The sequence below is a fragment of the Pelodiscus sinensis genome, chromosome 3, assembly GCF_052426305.1.
Source record: "Pelodiscus sinensis isolate ZL-2025 chromosome 3, ASM5242630v1, whole genome shotgun sequence".
Classification (NCBI taxonomy): domain Eukaryota; kingdom Metazoa; phylum Chordata; order Testudines; family Trionychidae; genus Pelodiscus; species Pelodiscus sinensis.
The window spans coordinates 200141186-200162040 of record NC_143054.1 but is presented as its reverse complement, the minus strand read 5'-3'; the positions used below and the strand labels follow the sequence as shown (position 1 = coordinate 200162040).

At 53.8% G+C, this 20855-nt stretch overlaps 1 protein-coding gene across 2 annotated transcripts in view; it reads right to left on the bottom strand.

Annotated features, from left to right (window-relative positions):
• Positions 1-4378, bottom strand: part of PEX6 (peroxisomal biogenesis factor 6) — a 28673-nt gene extending 24295 nt beyond the window's left edge. The window contains exons 1-5 of one of the 2 annotated variants that reach the window (XM_075925901.2): positions 3602-4378; positions 3029-3192; positions 2414-2497; positions 500-602; positions 176-312 (exon numbers count right to left, since the gene is read on the bottom strand). In XM_075925901.2, the coding sequence (XP_075782016.2) occupies positions 176-312; positions 500-602; positions 2414-2497; positions 3029-3192; positions 3602-4309 (1196 nt within the window). In that variant the 5' untranslated portion in view covers positions 4310-4378. The remainder of the gene's footprint in view (positions 1-175; positions 313-499; positions 603-2413; positions 2498-3028; positions 3193-3601) is intronic. The other variant, XM_075925900.2, reaches the window with a different exon arrangement.
• Positions 4379-20855: the final 16477 nt, after the last annotated feature.

Genomic DNA, 20855 nt, shown 5'->3' with positions numbered 1-20855 from the left:
CGAGCCCTGCTCGCTCTCTGGCATGCCACTGCCGTCGCAGGGAGACTCTGCTCCCAACCTCCGCACCTCTCTGAGCAGACACCCCAGAAAGCCTGGGAGCCAAAGACAGCCAGCGCCCAGCCCACAGCACAAACCAGCCCCGAGATAAGGGAGCCGGGCCACACCGAGACCTCACCTGCTGCTCAGGTGAGGCCGGAGAGCATCACAGAGCTGTTTCACCACATCAGAGAGCCCGGAGGGAGACAGGCTGCTCCAAAGCTCGTGGCCATGGCGGCTCGGGGAAGAGGGCACAGCACTGTTAGTTGAGCCCGCCTGCAAGGCAAGAAAGACTCGCATGGGACATCGTCTCAAACCACCCAGCACCGCCTACAGCACCCATCCCGGGAGCAGAGCCAGGAACCCCTTTCTTCGCCATGCAGGGTCCTTCCGCCACCCCGGCAATGCGATCGGACCCTCGGAAATCCCCCGTGCACCCTCCTGTCAACTGCTGCTACCTTACCAGGTACAGAGACGTGTTCTGGATGTCAGCCAGGTACCCTAGAGACTGCTCTCCTTCCACCGCTCCTACGATCCCCTTCACCTTGAAGTACAGCTCTGGCCAGCTGACAAAGAGAAGCAGCCTGAATCCCCACAGCCGAGGCCTCCGAAGCAGGGTGAGCTTTTCATCACCTTCAGGCAACAGAGGCCTCTAGGCCCCTGGTTACACACATAATAAACCAGGACACGAGGGGACACAAGGGAGATGTCTAGACTGTGTCCCTCTGTCAGCAGAGGGATGCAGGTTAGGCAGGTCGACATAGCAAATGAGGCAGGGATTTAAATATCCCATGCCTAATTTGAATAAAAACGGCCACTGCGTTTTGCTGACTCAGCACTTCGTCGACAAACGTGGCAGTCTCGAGGGGGATCTGTCGAGAAAGAAGCCTTTTTTGGCAGATCCTGTAATCCTCCTTGCAGGAGGCATAAGGGATCTGTTGAAAAAGGCTTTCTTTCTCGACAGATCCCCCTCTAGACTGCCGCTTTCTGCCGACAAAGTGCTGAGTCGGCAAAACGCGGCGGCCATTTTTATACAAATTAGGCACAGGCTATTTAAATCTCTGCCTCATTTGCTATGTCGACCTGCCTAACCTGCATCCCTCTGCCAACAGAGGGACACAGTCTAGACATACCCAAGGAGACTATCCCCTCTCCCCTCCCAACTGGCAGACAGTGGGGAAGTATCTGTCCTGAAGTATTCTGAGCCTTTTGCACATTCTGTTGCTTAATAAACCCACTGCCTACGTGGGTGTTAGGTCAGTATAACTCCATCTCTAGGGCGCGGCTGTTGCACACCCGAGTGACACGCTTACACCAATACAGGTCGGTAGCTAGATCGGGCCCAAGAAACAAGTCTGCTCCCAGAATGAGCTTCTTTGACATAAAAAAAACCCACCAAAATTGTTTGTTTTATCCACATTTATTTTAAGAGTATCTTGGCTAGTCTAAAAAGCGCTCCACTGTGCACACACAACCGTGTCTGCAGACAGAACCACCTACTCGGCGCAGAGGTGTGTGCGTGCTAAGGCAGAGAAGAGCGTGGTAACCCCGGCTCTCTTGACAGAGATCACCAGGAACAAGAAGATGAATGACACTATTACATGTCAATGATCTCTGTTTACCATTACCAGATTTTGGTTTTGTTTTACCTGTTGGATAGCGGTTTTGACACTTTGAGTCAAACAGAAACCCACTTTTATGTCTTGAAATAACAGACAGGCACCAATTAACAGAAACAATTGCAAATATTTCAAAGGGGTCATTAGAGGTTTTGATGAGGGCAGTGTTTACCCGTTTCTATAGTAACAAAACCACTTTCAATGCTTCCTATCAGGCTTCAGTTTAAAGCAGACAGACAAAAGCTTTTAAATGCGATGGTTTGCGTACATATAGTGAAGATACATTTAGTCCAGCAACTGCTGGCATCTGCCACTTAACAAAGATGCACTAAATCAAAAAAGCCCCTCAGAGCAGAACAGGAATGTCCACATGGGGAAACAGACCAGCATAACTACCGAGGTTTAAATTCACACCTTAGGATAAACTGTTATAACATCCCCACTTAGGCCCGAATGTCTACTTCAATCGGCTTTTCTGTCGTGGAAAAGCTCCCTCCCCTTCGCTCCTCCCCTATCCTCTTTTCCCCACCAGTTTCTCTCTAAGGGCTGCTTTGCTGAGCAAAGAGGTAAGTGCATGCCCACTAAAAATCCAACCAAAACTTTTAATCCAAACCACCCCTGCAAGTCCCACAACAGATCAACTCTGAGCTGCAGGGACAGATCAGAACAGAGTCTATCGCGTGGCTTCAACTGGGAGAGAAGGGAAAAGTGGATCTTATAAGCGCCACCTGAAAAAGCAAAGGGAGATCTCTGCATACCTAAGAAATTTCTCTGAATTTCCTTCCAAAAACTCCGGATGTCCAGCAGTTGGAACACACAGGATATCACCCCCCTGGACTATCCTGCAACAAAGCAACAGGCACAGTGAACGATCAACTCTGTCAAGTTGTGCAGTGGTTCACACCCCCAGAATATTACACCAGTGAGAAACAGTCACTCAATCAGCAGCGCTACCTTTAGCTGAGCAAGAGGAGAGGCGGGGGGGGGGAAGGGAAAGGAAACTCAGCAGGGATGTAAACTCCCATTTAATTGGTTAAATGGTATGGGACTGAGTCCTGAGGAATGATCTGAAGGAAGAGCTTGAGGAAGCTTGGAGGTAGGTAGGGCGGATCAATAGTGGAGAACAGCTCTCGGTACTACCCCTAAACTATTTTGCTGAGTTAAGTAGGCAGCACGGTGAGACTTTCCAAATATTCCCAGCTTCGTTAGTGATCACTCTCAGTGAGCATTAGAGGGCTTAGTCAACTGTGCAGTGGTACTTTGGAGGTGCCCTGCTCGCTGTGAGGCAGCGAAGCATGGCTCTGAGATGCTCCCTTCTTCCTAGAGCAACTAAAGAGACAGGAATAATGTGTCAGCTTTACCGCAAGGCTAACCTGGGTGTTTGGAAGTGCTGGTGAAGAATATTGTCATAGACTCCTCTGGTGCTGTAGGCTGGGGAGGAGACTATTTCTATGTGCAGCTCCTTTGCAAAGGGTGGTATGGATAGCAAGGACCGACTTCCCTTTGTCTCTTCCATACCGGGAGCATCCCCATACCTCTGCAATGCAAACAATGGCCCCATTGAGTCTTAACGCAGCTGAACCATCCCGAGGAAGTTATGCCTCACTTACCCTCAACTTCCAGATGGTAACACCCTACAGCGCACTCATGCCAAGCCCGCTTTCCGCCCCACAGTGCTGAAAACCTGCTCTACTTTCTCCAGCCAAGGGGAGGAAGAGACAGCAGCTCCCTCCCCAGGCAGCTGGAGATGGTGCCAGTGCAGCGCTCCCACCAAGCATCTGGGACGTTAGCGGCCCCCCGCTGGCGCTGCCCCACCTGGGGGGCCGGCTGCCCAGCTCATTCCTTTCCCGTGCAGGTACCTCACCTTCCTCCGGCCCCAGGGCTTCTCCAGCAAGGCCATCCCCGGGAGGCCGCCCGCCCCCCCCGCATCCCCGCCCCGCGGGTACCTGGACGAGCAGGGGGGTCCCGCCCAGCGGGTCGCAGGCCAGGTTGAAGGCCAGCCCGGCCGGGATGACGGCCGCGCCCTCCGGCGGCTCCCGGGGCTCCTGCGGGAAGTCCCAGCGGGGCTGCAGGGCCCGCACGGCGGCCAGGTGCGCCCCGCCCGGCCCGGGCGGCTCCCGGCTCAGCCGCACCCACTCGCCCTGGAAGAGGCCGAGGCCGCGCAGGCCGCGCCGGGTCACCCACAGCGCCGCGCCCGCCCCGGCCCCCGCCTCGGCCGCCAGCCCCCAGGGCGCCGGGTCCCCGCGCAGCGCCCGCAGCCGGGCCGGGCCCGGAGCCGCGGGGCGCGCGAACAGCGACACCACGGGCGGCCCCGCGCCGGGCCCCTCCCCCCGCCGCGCCGGCCCCGCCCGCAGCGCCCAGCCCAGCGCCGCCGGCCGCACCGGCCACAGCGCCACGCGCCGCCCCGCCGCCAGCCCCAGCCGCCGCCGCCAGCCGCCGCGCAGCCACAGCTCGGCCCCGCCCGGCCCGCCCGCCCGCAGCGCCGCGCCCAGCAGCGCCGGCTGCGCCCCGGCCCGGCCCGCGGGCCGCACCGCCAGCACCAGCGCCGGGCCGCCCAGCCGCGCCGCCAGCGGGCCCGGGGCCAGCAGCACCGCCCCCCCCGCCGGCAGCTCGGCCGCCCGGGCCTCCAGGGGCCGCACCACCGCCAGCGCCATAGAGCGGCGCCCGGCCAGGGCAGGGAGCAGCGAGAGCGCGCGCAGAGCGGCGCCCGGAGACCATAGAGCGCGCGCAGAGCGGCGCCCGGAGACCATAGAGAGCGAGCGCAGAGCGGCGCCCGGAGACCATAGAGCGCGCGCAGAGCGGCGCCCGGAGACCATAGAGAGCGCGCAGAGCGGCGCCCGGAGACCATAGAGCGCGCGCAGAGCGGCGCCCGGAGACCATAGAGCGCGCGCACAGAGCGGCGCCTGGAGACCATAGAGAGCGCGCACAGAGCGGCGCCTGGAGACCATAGAGAGCGCGCACAGAGCGGCGCCTGGAGACCATAGAGAGCGCGCGCAGAGCGGCGCCTGGAGACCATAGAGAGCGAGCGCAGAGCGGCGCCCGGAGACCATAGAGAGCGCGCAGAGCGGCGCCCGGAGACCATAGAGAGCGAGCGCAGAGCGGCGCCTGGAGACCATAGAGAGCACGCAGAGCGGCGCCCGGAGACCATAGAGAGCGAGCGCAGAGCGTCCCGCCAGGGCAGGGAGCAGCGAGAGCGCGCGCAGAGCGGCGCCCGGCGACCATAGAGAGCGCGCAGAGCGGCGCCCGGAGACCATAGAGAGCGAGCGCAGAGCGTCCCGCCAGGGCAAGGAGCAGTGAGAGCGCGCGCAGAGCGGCACCTGGAGACCATAGAGAGCAAGCGCAGAGCGTCCCGCCAGGGCAAGGAGCAGTGAGAGCGCGCGCAGAGCGGCGCCCGGAGACCATAGAGAGCGCGCAGAGCGGCGCCCGAATACCATAGAGAGCGCGCACAGAGCGTCCCACCAGGGCAGGGAGCAGCGAGAGCGCGCGCAGAGCGGCGCCTGGAGACCATAGAGAGCGCGCAGAGCGGCGCCCGAATACCATAGAGAGCGCGCGCAGAGCGGTGCCCGGAGACCATAGAGAGCAGAGCGCGCGCAGAGCGGTGCCCGGAGACCATAGAGAGCAGAGCGCGCGCAGAGCGGCGCCCGAATACCATAGAGAGTGCGCGCAGAGCGTCCCACCAGGGCAGGGAGCAGCGAGAGCGCGCGCAGAGCGGCACCCGAATACCATAGAGAGCGAGCGCAGAGCATCCCGCCAGGGCAAGGAGCAGTGAGAGCGCTCGCAGAGCGGCGCCTGGAGACCATAGAGAGCAGAGCGCAGAGCATCCCGCCAGGGCAAGGAGCAGTGAGAGCGCTCGCAGAGCGGCACCTGGAGACCATAGAGAGCAGAGCGCAGAGCATCCCGCCAGGGCAAGGAGCAGTGAGAGCGCTCGCAGAGCGGCACCTGGAGACCATAGAGAGCAGAGCGCGCGCAGAGTGTCCCGCCAGAGCAGGGAGCAGCGAGAGCGCACGCAGAGCGGCGCCCGAATACCATAGAGAGCGCGCGCAGAGTGGCACCCGGCAACCATAGAGAGCGCGCGCAGAGCGGCGCCCGGCGGCCATAGAGCGCGCGCAGAGCAGCACCCGGCGACCATAGAGAGCGCGCGCAGAGCGTCCCTCCAGGGTAGGGAGCAGCGAGAGCGTGCGCAGAGCGGCGCCCGGCGACCATAGAGAGTGAGCACAGAGGGCACCCGAATACCATAGAGAGCGCACGCAGAGCGCCCCGCCACAGCCAGGACCATAGAGAACGAGCGCAGAGCGGCGCCCAGCTACCATAGAGAGCGAGCGCAGAGCGGCTCCCTGCCACAGCCAGGGCCATAGAGAAGGAGCGCAGACTGGTGTCTCTCTACTGTAAAGAACAAACACAGAGCCCCCTGCTGGAGCCAGGACCACTGACAGTGTCGAGCCCCCTGCAGTGTCCATTGCCACCATAGAGAGCGGGCGCAGAGGCCTACCAGAGCCAGGATCATAGAGAGCCAGTACAGAGCCCCTGCTAGAGCCAGAACTGCGGGCGGGGGCGGGGGCGGGCGCTTGCTCTCCATGGTCCTAGCTCGGGCAGGGCGCTCTGCTATGGCTCTCCATGTGCCACAGGCAAGCGCTGCCTTCACACTCTACAGCCCTGGCTCCGGGGGGTGCGCTGCGCTCCCTGTCTATGGAACAGAGCTGGGACTCTGGAGGGAGAGCGCAGAGCTCCCCACCGGCGCCGATCCCATAGAGAGAGAGCGCAGAGCTCCCCACCGGCGCCGATCTTATAGAGAGAGAGCGCAGAGCTCCCCACCGGCGCCGATCTTATAGAGAGAGAGCGCAGAACTCCCCACCGGCGCCGATCTTATAGAGGGAGAGCGCAGAGCTCCCCACCGGCGCCGATCTTATAGAGAGAGAGCGCAGAACTCCCCACCGGCGCCGATCTTATAGAGAGAGAGCGCAGAGCTCCCCACCGGCGCCGATCTTATAGAGAGAGAGCGCAGAGCTCCCCACCGGCGCCGATCTTATAGAGGGAGAGCGCAGAGCTCCCCACCGGCGCTGATCCCATAGAGAGAGAGCGCAGAGCTCCCCGCCGGCGCCGATCTTATAGAGAGAGAGCGCAGAGCTCCCCACCGGCGCCGATCCCATAGAGAGAGAGCGCAGAGCTCCCCGCCGGCGCCGATCTTATAGAGAGAGAGCGCAGTGCTCCCCACCGGCGCCGATCCCATAGAGAGAGAGCGCAGAGCTCCCCGCCGGCGCCGATCTTATAGAGAGAGAGCGCAGTGCTCCCCACTGGCACCGATCCCATAGAGAGAGAGCGCAGAGCTCCCCGCCGGCGCCGATCTTATAGAGAGAGAGCGCAGTGCTCCCCACCGGCGCCGATCCCATAGAGAGAGAGCGCAGTGCTCCCCACCGGCGCCGATCCCATAGAGAGAGAGCGCAGAGCTCCCCACCGGCGCCGATCCCATAGAGAGAGAGCGCAGAGCTCCCCGCCGGCGCCGATCTTATAGAGAGAGAGCGCAGTGCTCCCCACTGGCGCCGATCCCATAGAGAGAGAGCGCAGTGCTCCCCACCGGCGCCGATCCCATAGAGAGAGAGCGCAGAGCTCCCCACCGGCGCCGATCCCATAGAGAGAGAGCGCAGTGCTCCCCACTGGCGCCGATCCCATAGAGAGAGAGCATAGAGCTCCCCACCGGCGCCGATCCCATAGAGAGAGAGCGTAGAGCTCCCCGCCGGCGCCGATCCCGTAGAGAGAGAGCGCAGAGCTGCCCGCCGGCGCCGATCCCGTAGAGAGAGAACGCAGAGCTCCCCGCCGGCGCCGATCCCGTAGAGAGAGAACGCAGAGCTCCCCGCCGGTGCCGATCCCGTAGAGAGAGAGCGCAGAGCTGCCCGCCGGCGCCGATCCCGTAGAGAGAGAACGCAGAGCTCCCCGCCGGCGCCGATCCCGTAGAGAGAGAACGCAGAGCTCCCCGCCGGCGCCGATCCCGTAGAGAGAGAGCGCAGAGCTCCCCGCCGGCGCCGATCCCGTAGAGAGAGAACGCAGAGCTCCCCGCCGGCGCTGATCCCGTAGAGAGAGAGCGCAGAGCTGCCCGCCGGCGCCGATCCCGTAGAGAGAGAACGCAGAGCTCCCCGCCGGCGCCGATCCCGTAGAGAGAGAACGCAGAGCTCCCCGCCGGTGCCGATCCCATAGAGAGAGAGCACAGAGCTCCCCACCGGCGCCGATCCCATAGAGAGAGAGCGCAGAGCTCCCCGCCGGCGCCGATCCCGTAGAGAGAGAGCGCAGAGCTCCCCGCCGGCGCCGATCCCGTAGAGAGAGAGAGAGCGCAGAGCTCCCCACCGGCGCCGATCCCATAGAGAGAGAGAGCGCAGAGCAGTTTCTCAGGGCTGGAACCATAGGCTATGTCTACACTACATGGTTCCGTCGACGGAGCCATGTAGATTTGTTTATTGGGCAAAGGGAAATGAAGTGGCAATTTAAATAATCGCCGCTTCGTTTAAATTTACATGGCTGCCGCGCTGAGCCGACAAACAGCTGATCAGATGTTTGTCGGCTCAGCGCACTAGTCTGGACACTCCCCTGCCGACATCAAAGCCCTTTGTCGGCAGCCCCGGTAAAGCTCATCCCACGAGGAATAACGGGGCTGCCGACAAAGGGCTTTGATGTCGCCTGGGGAGTGTCCAGACTAGTGCGCTGAGCCGACAAACAGCTGATTAGCTGTTTGTCGGCTCAGCGCAGCAGCCTGGCAGCCATGTAAATTTAAATGAAGCGGCGATTATTTAAATCGCCGCTTCATTTCCCTTTGCCTATAACCCTCATCTATATGGCTCCGTCGATGGAGCCATGTAGTCTAGACACAGCCATAGACAACACACACAGAGCATCCTACCAGAGCCAGGTCCGCTGAAAGTGATTTGCAGAGGGACCCAGCACAACAGTGCCTTTCTCTATCATAGAGAGTGACTGCAGTGAGCCCCACCACACCAAGCCCCTTGGAGACAGAGCACAGCCATGTCTTGGCACCACGGAGAGGGAAGGCAGAGCACCCCCTTGACATCAAAGATAGGTTGTGCAGTGCAGTCCACTAGAGCTAGGACCATGGAGAGCAAGTGAAGAGCTGTGCTTCTGCAATATAGCAAGTAAGCACAGAGCATCCCACCATGGCCATGGAGACTGTGCGCCATGGAGTGCAAATGTAACCACCACCAGGCGGATTTGAACCTGGGATCTCTGAAGCAGAGTATAGGAGCCTCTACCCTCTGAGCTAAAAGCCAACTGACTCCCAGCCCATGCTGTAGAGGTCTCTTGATCTGAACTGTTGCTGTGGTCTAGGTACCACTTGCATTGCTCAGTAACTACACTAGGTGTGTGAGTTACACAATCACAGATCTGCCCCACGGCACCATGGAGAGCAAGTGCAGAGCATCCGAGCAGAGCCAAGACCATGGAGAGAGCACCTAGCAGCCAATCTCTTCCATAAAGCACGAGTGCAGAGCCAGGGGCAGATGACCATTTTGCGGGGCCCAGGGCAGCACAATTTCGCGGGGCCCCCCTTTGCCATGGCGCATGCGCGGGGCTTCTTGAAGCACGGGGTCTGGGGCGGCCGCCCTACTCGCCCTGCCCTATATCCGCCCCTGTGCAGGGCACCCTGGCAGAGCCAAGGCCATAGAGAGTGAGCACAAAGTGCCCTGCCCCTTTACCATGGAAAGCGAGTGCAGAGAGCCCCCCCCAGAACCAGAACTAAGGAGAGCGAGTGCACAGCCTGGAGAGAACACGCACAACTAACCTCTGTTACACTCACGGCTTTGCATTGTAGTCTGCAAAGAACCTACAGGGTTGTATCCTATAGGCCATTGGCTTTAGCAGTTAACATGAGGCTAACTTGGGCATTGATAAATGTAGGTAATCCACAAGTTGTGGAGAGCTGGAAGTAGGATGTGAGGGGTAGCTTTGTCCATAATGACCTCAGCCAACCACAGAACATGAACTGACACCAGCTTCTGGAAAGTTTGGGATGGAACATCCAACTGTAAAGCTTCCATGGCAACGAATTGATACTAAGCTATGGAAAAGGGCACCTTAACGTTGGTAAAGGGAAGAAATACAAACAAGGAAGAGGGGGAAACCCCACTGCCTATGCATCAGGCCTGGTACCGTCAGCATAACATATTATAAAAGTGGCATCCCAGGTTGACAGGGGATATATAGAGCCCTGGGGGGGGACAAGAGAGATGGCCACTGGGGAAGATGAGAAAGGTGACAGTGCTGAGGAAGACAATGGCTAACGTTTCAGGTTGTTCTGCAAGGAACAGTGTAAGCATGGGTGTTCCAATGTACTTTCTGTAGGTGTATTTCTATCTGACTTGCTGACTTTGCTATTAATAAATTATTTATTTTTAAATATAAAGGAGTTCCTACGGTGTGTGCGCACCTCGGGGTTCCCAACCACAGAAGAAGTGCAATAATTATCTGATGAGGACAAGAACCTGTCAACCCTCAAAATGATAGCTGGGGATCTTGGCTACAGGGCAGTCTCTGTCACTGAGGGTGAGTGCAAAGTGCCCTGCCAGAGCCAAGGCCCTAGAGAACGAGTGCAGAGCATCACAGAGCGTCCCACCAAAGCCAGGACCAGGGAGGACAAAGAGCAGAAGAGATCCTTGGCAAGGCCTGACCGGAACAGCCCCTGCTCCCTGCACAGCCAGCAGTCGCAGGAATAGAGCAGCTCATTACAACCCCGACAACAGCCGCCTCTCAGCCTAGTGCCAAGCTTCCCTCCCTTGCAAGCTGTTTGCCTGTCGCCTCAGCCCACATCAGCAGTTCTGGCCTTGGACCATGGCTCTGTTGCACTAGGTGCTGCCCAAGCACTGGAAGATGACATGGGCCCCATTGCTGCACAAATGCAGGACAAAGAAATGGTCCTAACCCTGCAGCCAGTCTAGCATGAATAGGGATGAGAGAGGGGGTGTAATAGACACATGGAGGGAGTCAGGGGAAGGGAGCTGTGAGCTGTAAGAAGCAGCTGTCCCAACTCACCATCTGCCAAGCCAGCAACCCCTTTGTCCGAACGACAGACGAGAGTTTGAAGGAAAACAATGATGAGGCCTTGAACAAATGATAGGCAGGCTAAGCCAAGCTTTATAATGGAAGCTAGTTGCTGTCTAATCTATGCTAAATGCATACAGAAAACCAGTCTCCTCTGCCAGCCATCCTTGTGCGAGGGAGGAGAACCCGTTCTCTGACTCCAGTAGAGTGGGGGCCCATTTTCACAGGGCTCTTTCTCGACTGTAGATCCTCCAATATCCCCAAATCTCATCACTGTCTGCACTTTCAGATTCAGTTTGGCATCCCAAGCTGACCTCACGCAGATGTGATGCAGGACAGACCAGTAGCTGCTTGTGTCCAGGGGGAGACGTGTCTGTGGATCCCAAGGCATCTCTTTTTTGTGTCAGAGAAAATAATCAGACTGATTGTGACAGGCTGGAGCCCCTGGGATGCCAGCTGAGGTGCTGAGATAGCACTGAGTCAGTATGCTCTGCCAGGCTGCGCCCCTCTGTCTTGCTGAGCCAGGCACTAACGCCTTCTCCAGCAAAGCTCACAAGAAGGGCCAGCACCAGCTGCAGAAATACAGACACTGAGATCAGCTTTGGGACAACTCAGCATAAGGGACTCGCCCTGGCATGAGATGTTGGGGTACAAACCCAAAGTGATATGAAGCTCGTCTCCTTCCTCAATGTGGCGGAAGGTAGGCAAAGCTTCTGCCCCAGGTGGAAATTAAATAACCTGGATTATAGTATAATAAGAAATAAGTATTAATGATGAAAAGTGGTTAAAGAGATAGCAAACAGAACAAAGCAGATTGCTAAGAAAACATTACAAAGCATGCCGTCTACGCTAGATTCGCTACAAAAAACTGGTTACAGCTAATAATTTCTCATCGTAGACATTATTTGAGGGCCTGTCTACACTGGCAAGATACTGTGCTGTAAACATCTCACTTGGGAGTATGAAAACACACACACGTGCACACACCCAAGCATGGCAAGATACCGCGCCATAAAGCACTAGTGTAAACAGGCATCTAGCGCTGGGAGCAACTTCATGGATGTGGTTTGCCTACAGCATGCCATGAGCACACTGCCGCCTTCAAGTGCTGCCTGGACTGCACTTTAATCTTAGAAGTGTAGACAAAGCCAAAGGTGGAGTCCTTCACAGGCCAGAGGTCCATAGACCTGGGTCCAGCAGTTCTTCCCCCAACCTTTCTGTTACAGTCCTTTTGTTTCCAGGTGTTTTCAAGTACCTCCTTGGGGTGGGGAGACAGAAGTGAAGCAAGCTGAAAACAATCATTGTTTTCCTTCCCTATCTTACACAGAATTTCCATATAGTGAGAAACCTCTCTTTGATTCCTCCTTCCCCCCCACTTGAGTGTCCCCCCTGCCTGGTGGAACAGTTCATCAGACCAAGGAGTAGGTTAGTACCAAGTGATCAGGGGAGCTGACAGCCGGGCCAGGCCCCTGGACAAGGTGTGGGAGAGAAGGCTGTCTCGGTGCTCCTGAAGGGCCTCAGATGAAAGGGGCAGAGCCAGGGCAGCCAGCCCAGAGCTTGCCATGCTAGCCCCCCATATCCCTTAGAGCCAGTCAGCTGGGGCTATGCAGCACTCCTGCAGCGACTTAAAGGACCTGGGAGCGCTGGGCTCCAGGGCAGTTCCCCCTCCCTCCCCCTTCCCCGCAGGCCTGCAGGTCACCAGGAGTCAATAGCAATATGGAACATCCCCGGGAAGGCCAAACCTAGTCATGGTCCATTGTAGTAGCTGATGGGCCATTAAGACCTGTCAGGCTTTTCCATTGTAGCCCCTAAGGTATCAGCCCTGGGAGTGACCCAAGACAGCAAATATGAACTACAAGATGCAGAAGTCAACGCTCTTAACTTCAAACACAAACATGCAACACGTCTACAAACGGGATAATCCCCAGCAGAAATTCATTCCCTTTCCAATGAGACCTCACACCAGCTATCTTGCATGAACCTTATCTCATAAGGTCAGTAGGCTTGCCTCTGGAAATTTCCACTACATGCATCTGACGAAGTGGGTCTTTGCCCACAAAAGTTTATGCTCCAACACTTCGGTTAGTCTATAAGGTGCCACAGGACTTCTCGCCGTTTTTGCAGATTCAGACTAACACGGCTACCCCTCTGATACTGCACACTGTGTGGACGTCTGCAGAGAACTATCCATGATGACTCGAAGATCTCGTTCCTGATTAGTTGTAGCTAAATTAGCCCCCATCATATTGTATGTATAGTTGGGGTTATTTTTTTCCAATGTGCATTACTTTACATTTATCCACATTCAATTTCATTTGCCATTTTGTTGCCCAATCACTTAGTTTTATGAGATCTTTTTGAAGCTCTTCACAGTCTGCTTTGGTCTTAACTACCTTGAGCAATTTAGTATCATCTGCAAACTTTGCTGCCTCACTGTTTACCCCTTTCTCCAGATCATTTATGAATACATTGAATAGGATTGGTCCTAGGACTGACCCTTGGGAGACACCACTAGTTACCCCTCTCCATTCTGAAAATTTACCATTTATTCCTACCTTTTATTTCCTGTCTTTTAACCAGTCCTCAGTCCATGAAAGGATCTTCCCTCTTATCCCATGACAACTTAATTTACATAAGAGCCTTTGGTGAGGGACCTTGTCAAAGGCTTTCTCAAAATCTAAGTACACCAGGCATGTCCAAAGTCCGGCCCGGGGGCCAATTGCGGCCCGTGTTCCGGTTTAATACGGCCCCACAGGTAATTTGGCAATATCTATCTTTTATGGCCCCCAACGAATCCATATGTATTGAGATGAATACATTGTAAAATCTCAGTTAATATCAGTTGGTCTAAATCAGTTACAAATATATTTGGACACAACATGTATACTTGGTGTTATGTTCCTGTTCATATTTTTTGAACTTAAAAGTTGACAGACAACCTTTATTACCAATAATATGTAATGTACTTTACAATGTTCCTGAAATATATTTCAGCTTCCTGGATTTTTTTTTCATCTGGCCTTCAGATATGAAAGGCAGAGTGATTTAACACCTGTTTAGATTTGTCATCTATGTGACGAAATAAAAAGTATGCCGTTTGCAATAAACTTTGCATAAAATAGTTAATTTGCATTTAATTTTAATGGTTCAAAGAATGTCAGGCAAAATGGTCGGCCCTCACGCATGTTCACTTCATCAAATCTGGCCCTCTTTGAAAAAAGTTTGGACACCCCTGAAGTACACTATATCTACTGGATCCCCGTTGTCCATATGTTTGTTGACCCCTTCAAAGAACTCTAATAGTTTAGTAAGACATGATTTCCCTTTACAAAAACCATGTTGACTTTAGCCCAACAAATTATGTTCTTCTATGTGTCTGACAATTTTATTCTTTACTATTGTTTCAACTAATTTTCCCAGTACTGACGTTAGACTTACTGGTCTGTAATTGTTGGGATCGCCTCTAGAGCCCTTTGTAAATATTGGCGTTACATTAGCTATCTTCCAGTCATTGGGTACAGAAGGGCTGCATCTAGATTGGCATGATTTTCCAGAAATGGTTTTAACGGAAAAGTTTTCCGTTAAAAGCATTTTCAGAACAGAGCGTCTAGATTGGCACGGACGCTTTTCTACAAAAGCACTTTTTGCAGAAAAGCGTCCGTGCCAATCTAGACGCGCTTTTCTGCAAAAAAGCCCCAATTGCCATTTTCGCGATCGGGGCTTTTTTGCACAAAACAAATGTGAGCTGTCTACACTGGCCGTTTTGCGCTAAAGCTTTGCGCAAAAGAGACTTTTGCCTGAATGGGAGCAGCATAGTATTTCCGCAAGAAGCACTGATTTCTTACAGTAGGAAGTCAGTGCTTTTGCGGAAATTCAAGCAGCCAGTGTAGACAGCTGGCAAGTTTTTGCGGAAAAGCGGCTGATTTTCCGGAAAAACTGGCCAGTCTAGACACAGCCAAGCTGATTTAAAGGCTAGGTTACAAACCATAGTTAATAGTTCCATAATTTCACATTTGAGTTCTTTCAGAACTGTAGGGTGAATGCCATCTGGTCCTGGTGACTTGTTACTGTTACGTTTATCAATTAATTCCAAAACCTCCTCTAATGACACTTCAATCTGTGACAAGTCCTCACATTTGTCACCTACAAAGGACAGGTCAGGCTTGGGAATCTCCCTAACATCCTCAGCCGTGAAGACTGAAGCAAAGAATTAATTTAGTTTCTCCACAATGACTTTATCATCTTTAAGTGTCCTTTTGTATCTCGATCGTCCAGGGCCCCCACTGGTTGTTTAGCAAGCTCCCTGCTTCTGATGTACTTAAAAAACATTTTATCACCTTTTGAGTTTTTGGCTAGCTGTTCTTCAAACTCCTTTTTGGCTTTTCTTATTACATTTTTACACTTAATTTGGCAGTGTTTATGCTCCTTTCTATTTACCTCACTAGGATTTGACTTCCACTTTTTAAAGGATGTCTTTTTATCTCTCACTGCTTCTTTTACATGGTTGTTAGGCTACGGTGGCTCTTTTTTAGTTCTTCTACTATGTTTTTAAATATGGGTTATACATTTAAGTTGGGCCTCTATTGTGGTGTCTTTGAAAAGTGTCCGTGCAGCTTGCATGGATTTTACTTTAGTCACTGGACCTTTTAATTTCTTTTTAACTAACCTCCTCATTTTTGCATAGTTCCCCTTTTTGAAATAAAATGCCCCAGTGTTGGGCTGCTGAGGTGTTCTTCCCACCAAAAGGAATGTTAAATGTTATTATATTATGGTTACTATTTCCAAGCGGTCCTGTTATAGTTACCTTTGGACCAGATCCTGTGCACCACCCAGGACTAAATTGAGAATTGCCTCTCCCCTTGTGGGTTCCTGTACCAACTGCTCCAGTCGTTTAAGGTATCAAGAAATTTTGTCTCTGCATCTCGTCCTGAGGTGACATGTACCCAGTCAATATGGGGATAGTTGAAATTCCCCGCTATTATTGAGTTCTTTATTTTGATAGCCTCTCTAATCTCCCTTAGCATCTCAGGGCATGTTCAGTTCCTAAGCATATTTTCCCAAAGCACATGGAAGGCCACATCGCACTGACATGGGGGAGCCCGCAGGGTTTGCTTGGAACACCTGCCCCAATTAGCAGCTGTTGGTCCAACGAGGCATTAAGGGGATTCTGCTGAGCACTGAGATGGGGGCTCATTAACCCACAAAGATATAAGGGGGGGCGAGAGTGGCTTTGTTATCCTCCATCCAATATTTTCCCTCATGTGATTGTTTCTCTTCCATCAGCCGGCCTCCATGTTCTTTCTCTGCCACCACATTCCTTCAGCCTCACCATCTCCCTCTAAACCCCACATGGCCACACCCATTCCCTCCCTATCTGCGGCCTGGGGCACCGAAGACAGACAGGCTGTGTCTAGACTGGCCACTTTTTCCGGAAAAGCAGCTGCTTTTCTGGAAAAACTTGCCAGCTGTCTACACTGGCCACTTGAATTTTCGCAAAAGCACTGATGATCTCATGTAAGATTGTCAGTGTTTTTGCGGAAATACTATGCTGCTCCCGTTCGGGCAAAAATCTTTTTCTGAAAAACTTTTGCACAAAAGGGCCAGTGTAGACAGCTCAGATTTGTTTTCCACAAAAAAGCCCCGATCGCGAAAATGGCAATCGGGGCTTTTTTGCGGAAAAGCGCATCTAGATTGGCCACGGACGCTTTTCCGCAAAAAGTGCTTTTGCGGAAAAGCATCCTGCCAATCTAGATGCGCTTTTCCAAAAATGCTTTTAACGGAAAACTTTTCCATTAAAAGCATTTCTGTAAAACCATGCCAGTGTAGATGTAGCCACAAGGTGTGTGAAGCAACATCTTTGTGAAAAGGGCTCGCCCAGGCATGACAGGTGTGTTGCTCTCTTATCACTTCTCTGTGCAAGTCCTGATCGTGCAAGGGCACACACTGAGGGTGAAACCAATCACGACACTCTCCAATGAACTTGCCCAGAAAAATGTTCCTTTCCTAGAAAATAGTGTAAAGATTTGAGTGGTTTTTGCGGTGTCTTCAGTTCTCAACAGCGGTGACACCTAAATTAAAACCAGAACCGTCCCATCCCGTCCTGTGGGCGCCACCCCAGCTATCCTATGGATGGGACCCATGGGGCCCAGGGCAACAGCAGGAGTCACAACCTGGGAGTGATATCGGGCTATGGGAGCAGAAGGGATGTGGCTGTGGCTGTGGCTGGGTTGTTCTGCTTCCAGCCATTGCAGTGAGTGCAGGATGCTTGACCCCGGCTGTTGCCCCATGCCAGACCCCCCTCAGGCAATCCCCCGGGTCATGTAGCTCGGGGGAGGGCCTTTGGAGAAGGAGTGCAATAGGAGTGAGAGAGGGTGGAGCAGGGGCAGGAAGAGGTGGGCAGGGGTGGAGCAGGGGCAGGGTTTGGGAGAATGGATGGAGGGGCAGAGCAGAGGTTGCACCCACTTAGGGACAGCCCTAATTAAAGCATTCCTACAGATCCATCTTATCAGACATTGCTTTGCATGCAATGGAAGCTTTTTCATGGCCTAGAATTCCTGCGTAATTTGGTGCTGCCTGCCTTTCCATATTGCCTTTCCACAAGGAAGTGCATGTGGTCTGTAACCCTGACACTCGCAACTCGTACACCAAGCATTCAAACGCCTTCTGAAGACACAAAGGCCCTGTCTTAACTAGGGAAAAACAATATTTTTTACTACTTGCTAGGTAACACTGTGACGTAGTGGGGGTACTTGCTGGGCTGTGGTGACCTCTGCTGTCTGGGGCAAGACCCAGCAGGGAAAACCTCACTATGCAAAGGTGACTCCATACCGGTTGAACCAGCCAACCCCCCATGGGGAGAAACAAAGGGAGGTGGAATGCTGCCCTGGCTGGGGGCACGGCTTGGAGAGGGGGAGTTAGTTCCTGTCGGGAAAGCAGGGAAGAAGGAACTGGGGAGGGGGCTGGGATTCCCCCATCTCAAGGGGGCACTGAGGCCTCTTAGCCCCCAGTTCCTGTAACCAGATTACATCTGTGCTATGCTGTATCGTGGAGAAGCAATAAACCACCCTCAATTCCACTGGCAGGTGGAGTCTGTTTGGGCCATTTCGGGGTGCAGGAGACGGGGGACCCCCAACGCTACGTCACAAACACATTGTAATTGACACATGAACCAATTCAAGCTTGGTAGGGTTTGTGGTTTGCTTGTTTTTACTACCCATCCATCCATCCAGCTAGGAAGTTTTAATGCATTTACAAATGAGCTGTTGTCTAGAAAAACCCTGTGCTGTAATAAGATTGTGATCTCTATTTAACAGGATGTTGCCATATTACAAAGTGAGCATCTTTACACTTCCCACAACATGCTGTTTCTGGTAATATTATTAAATTAAGTGAAATCCCTGATTACACTCCTGTAACAACCCTGGCATGTCTACCAAATATTAATACTAAAAGGATTGGCAAGATGTGGTTTTTTTGGGGGGGACAGATGAATGTACCCGCAGTTGTAGTTTGAACGCGTTGTTACCCGCACACATTTCTCTATCCCTTCCACACTGTAGGGAAACACACCTTTACCCAGTTCCTAGGGCTCAAGGTGCAACCCTGTTAATTTACACACCCACCCTTACCCAATTCCTAGGGCTCAGGGCACATCTTCCTGCAGGTTGGCAGGATCTTTAGCCGCTGAAAGATCCTCTCACAATAATATTCTTATCCTCTATTGATTGACAATTCCCAAACAAGCAGAATACACATGCTAAGCACACGGTGTCATATTCACCAATCCTGGTACAGGCAGACTTCCCCTGTTGGCCAGGCAAGGTCAGTCTCTCTGGATCTTAGCTGCAGCATGTCACGGTCTGGTCTTAGGCTGTGTCTCAGAGATGAGTTCTTCTAGGTCTTCCCCCTTTTCCTTGGTGTTCCTTGTCTCCCTTTGGTCTTCTTCCAGCCTTTTGCTTCTTTCCTTCTGCTTCTGTTACTTCCGATCTTCTTCCTGGTCTCCTTCTTGGACCCCAGTTTATATAATGAAACCTGAGCCAGACCGTAACCAATTATTTTAGTATAACTTTACTAACCAAACATAACAAAATTACCTAACAATCATACCCCACCACCTTAATTGATTTACACCTAGCAAAATTAATTATACGGCAGACAGAAACAGTTACAAACCAGACAGAGATGGTACAGACAAACAATAGAAAAGTAAGGATATCTAACCATAGAGTGCGGATTCCACAACATTATTGATAAGCAGTTTCTTGCCAGACAGAATGGTGTTACTTAAGCTTTCTTTACCCACCTTGAGATCTGTTTCTTTATCTGGTGACAGTGGGAGAGCTATCAGGACAAAATCCCCTTCTCACGGTCTGATGTGACACTATTTTAATACAAAATAGATGGAATGTGAGTATGTGACTAGACCAGGGTCGAGACCCAAATATGGGTTGCTATTACGTTTCAAAAGGGTCGCCAATTGTCTCTCCAGGTGGCTCTGCCCCCTGCTCCTCCCACCGTTTTTGAATTGCCTTGGGTCACCAAGTCTTCCTGAATTGTCAAAATGGGTCTGCATCTGGAAAAGTTTGGGAACCGCTGCTCTAGACTTTACAGCTAATGACTGCTGCTCTTCAGTCTGGCTGCAGAAGAAGGCTTTGGTTATGTATGTATAGTCCCCATCGTATTATATGGTTCATTATCCCATGTAGAAATACTTAGACCACTTACAATGAAAGCTAAGAATAAGGGAGCTCTGTAGTTTAAGCTGACAATGAGCTGGCTTTATAGTTCAAGGTGCAGCAGCTCCTACACCAAGTCCAGAGGTCACAGGTTCAGATCTGCCTGGTGGTGGTTACACATTACTTTACATTTATCAACAATAAATTTAATTTGCCATTTTGTTGCCCAATCACCTAGTTTTGTGAGATCTTTTTGAAACTCTTCACAGTCTGTTTTGGTCTTAACTATCTTGACCAGTTTAGTATCATTGGAAAATTTGGCCACCTCACTGTTTACCCTTTCTCTAGATCATTTATAAATAAGTTGAATAGGATGGGTCCCAGGACAGACCCTTGGGGAACATTAGGATCCTAGCATGGATAGGGCCAGCTGTAGTTTTCACACGTTAGGTGCTCAAGGTAAACATGGAGGCCTGTAATCCTGCAGCACCGAAGTATCCTTGGTGACAGCTGAGCCCTGGCTTCCACTACCAATGTATGTGGAAATAACTGCAAAAAGAATCCACCTCCGAGTGACACAGCGACAGCGACCTAAGCTCCAGAGCGGACAGCACCAGGTGGATGGAAGGAGGTGAGGGCTTCCCGCGTGGACCCAGCAACGTGGAAACAATTTTTGGAGTGGGGGGAGGGGTGCTGAGCTGCACCCCCCGTTACCTCTGCCTGTGCCCCTCACCACGCCTTAGAACTGATGCTGGCAGCCGGGGCCCGGCATACGAGGCCGGTGGCCAGGACCCCAGGCCCAGTGGCTGGGCGTCACCCTTCATGTGGAGCCTGGTGGTGAGGTCAGTGGCCAAACAAGACCCAGAGCCAGTCGCCAAGACCTGTTGCATGGGGACAGCGGCTGAACAGGACCGGGGCCCAGAACGGAGCCCCCGGGCTGGAAGCTGGGCCTTGAGCCCCTGTGCATGGGGACAGCGGCTGAACAGGACCGGGGCCCAGAACGGAGCCCCCGGGCTGGAAGCTGGGCCTTGAGCCCCTGTGCATGGGGACAGCAGCCGAGCGGATGCGGGTCGGGGAACAGCAGGCCCAGGAACCGAGGCAGCAGAGGTATGTGCCCAAGTCCTGGGGGTGCTGCAGCTCCCCCGCCCCCTCTTCCTGCGCCCATGCTTGGGCCCAGCCACAGCCAGTGGGGGAGCATCTTGCTCAGCCCTGCCAGGAGTCAGCAGGCTGGTGTGAGCTCTGCCAGGCGCCCTGCTCTCCTGGGAGAGCCCAGTCACAGACCTGTTCCCCTCCCGCCCGCTAGGCGGCGCGGCGAGGCTCACGTGGCCCTGCCCGGGAAGCGCGCCTGGCTATCCCGCGCCCCTCTCTTTGCCACGGCCACGCTCCTTCCGGTCGAGGACTGGCCCGTGGGGGGCGGGGCCTCGCCGCGCTCCAGCCAATCGGCGGCGGCGGCGGCTGGCGTGGGTTGCGCGGCAGGCGACCAATG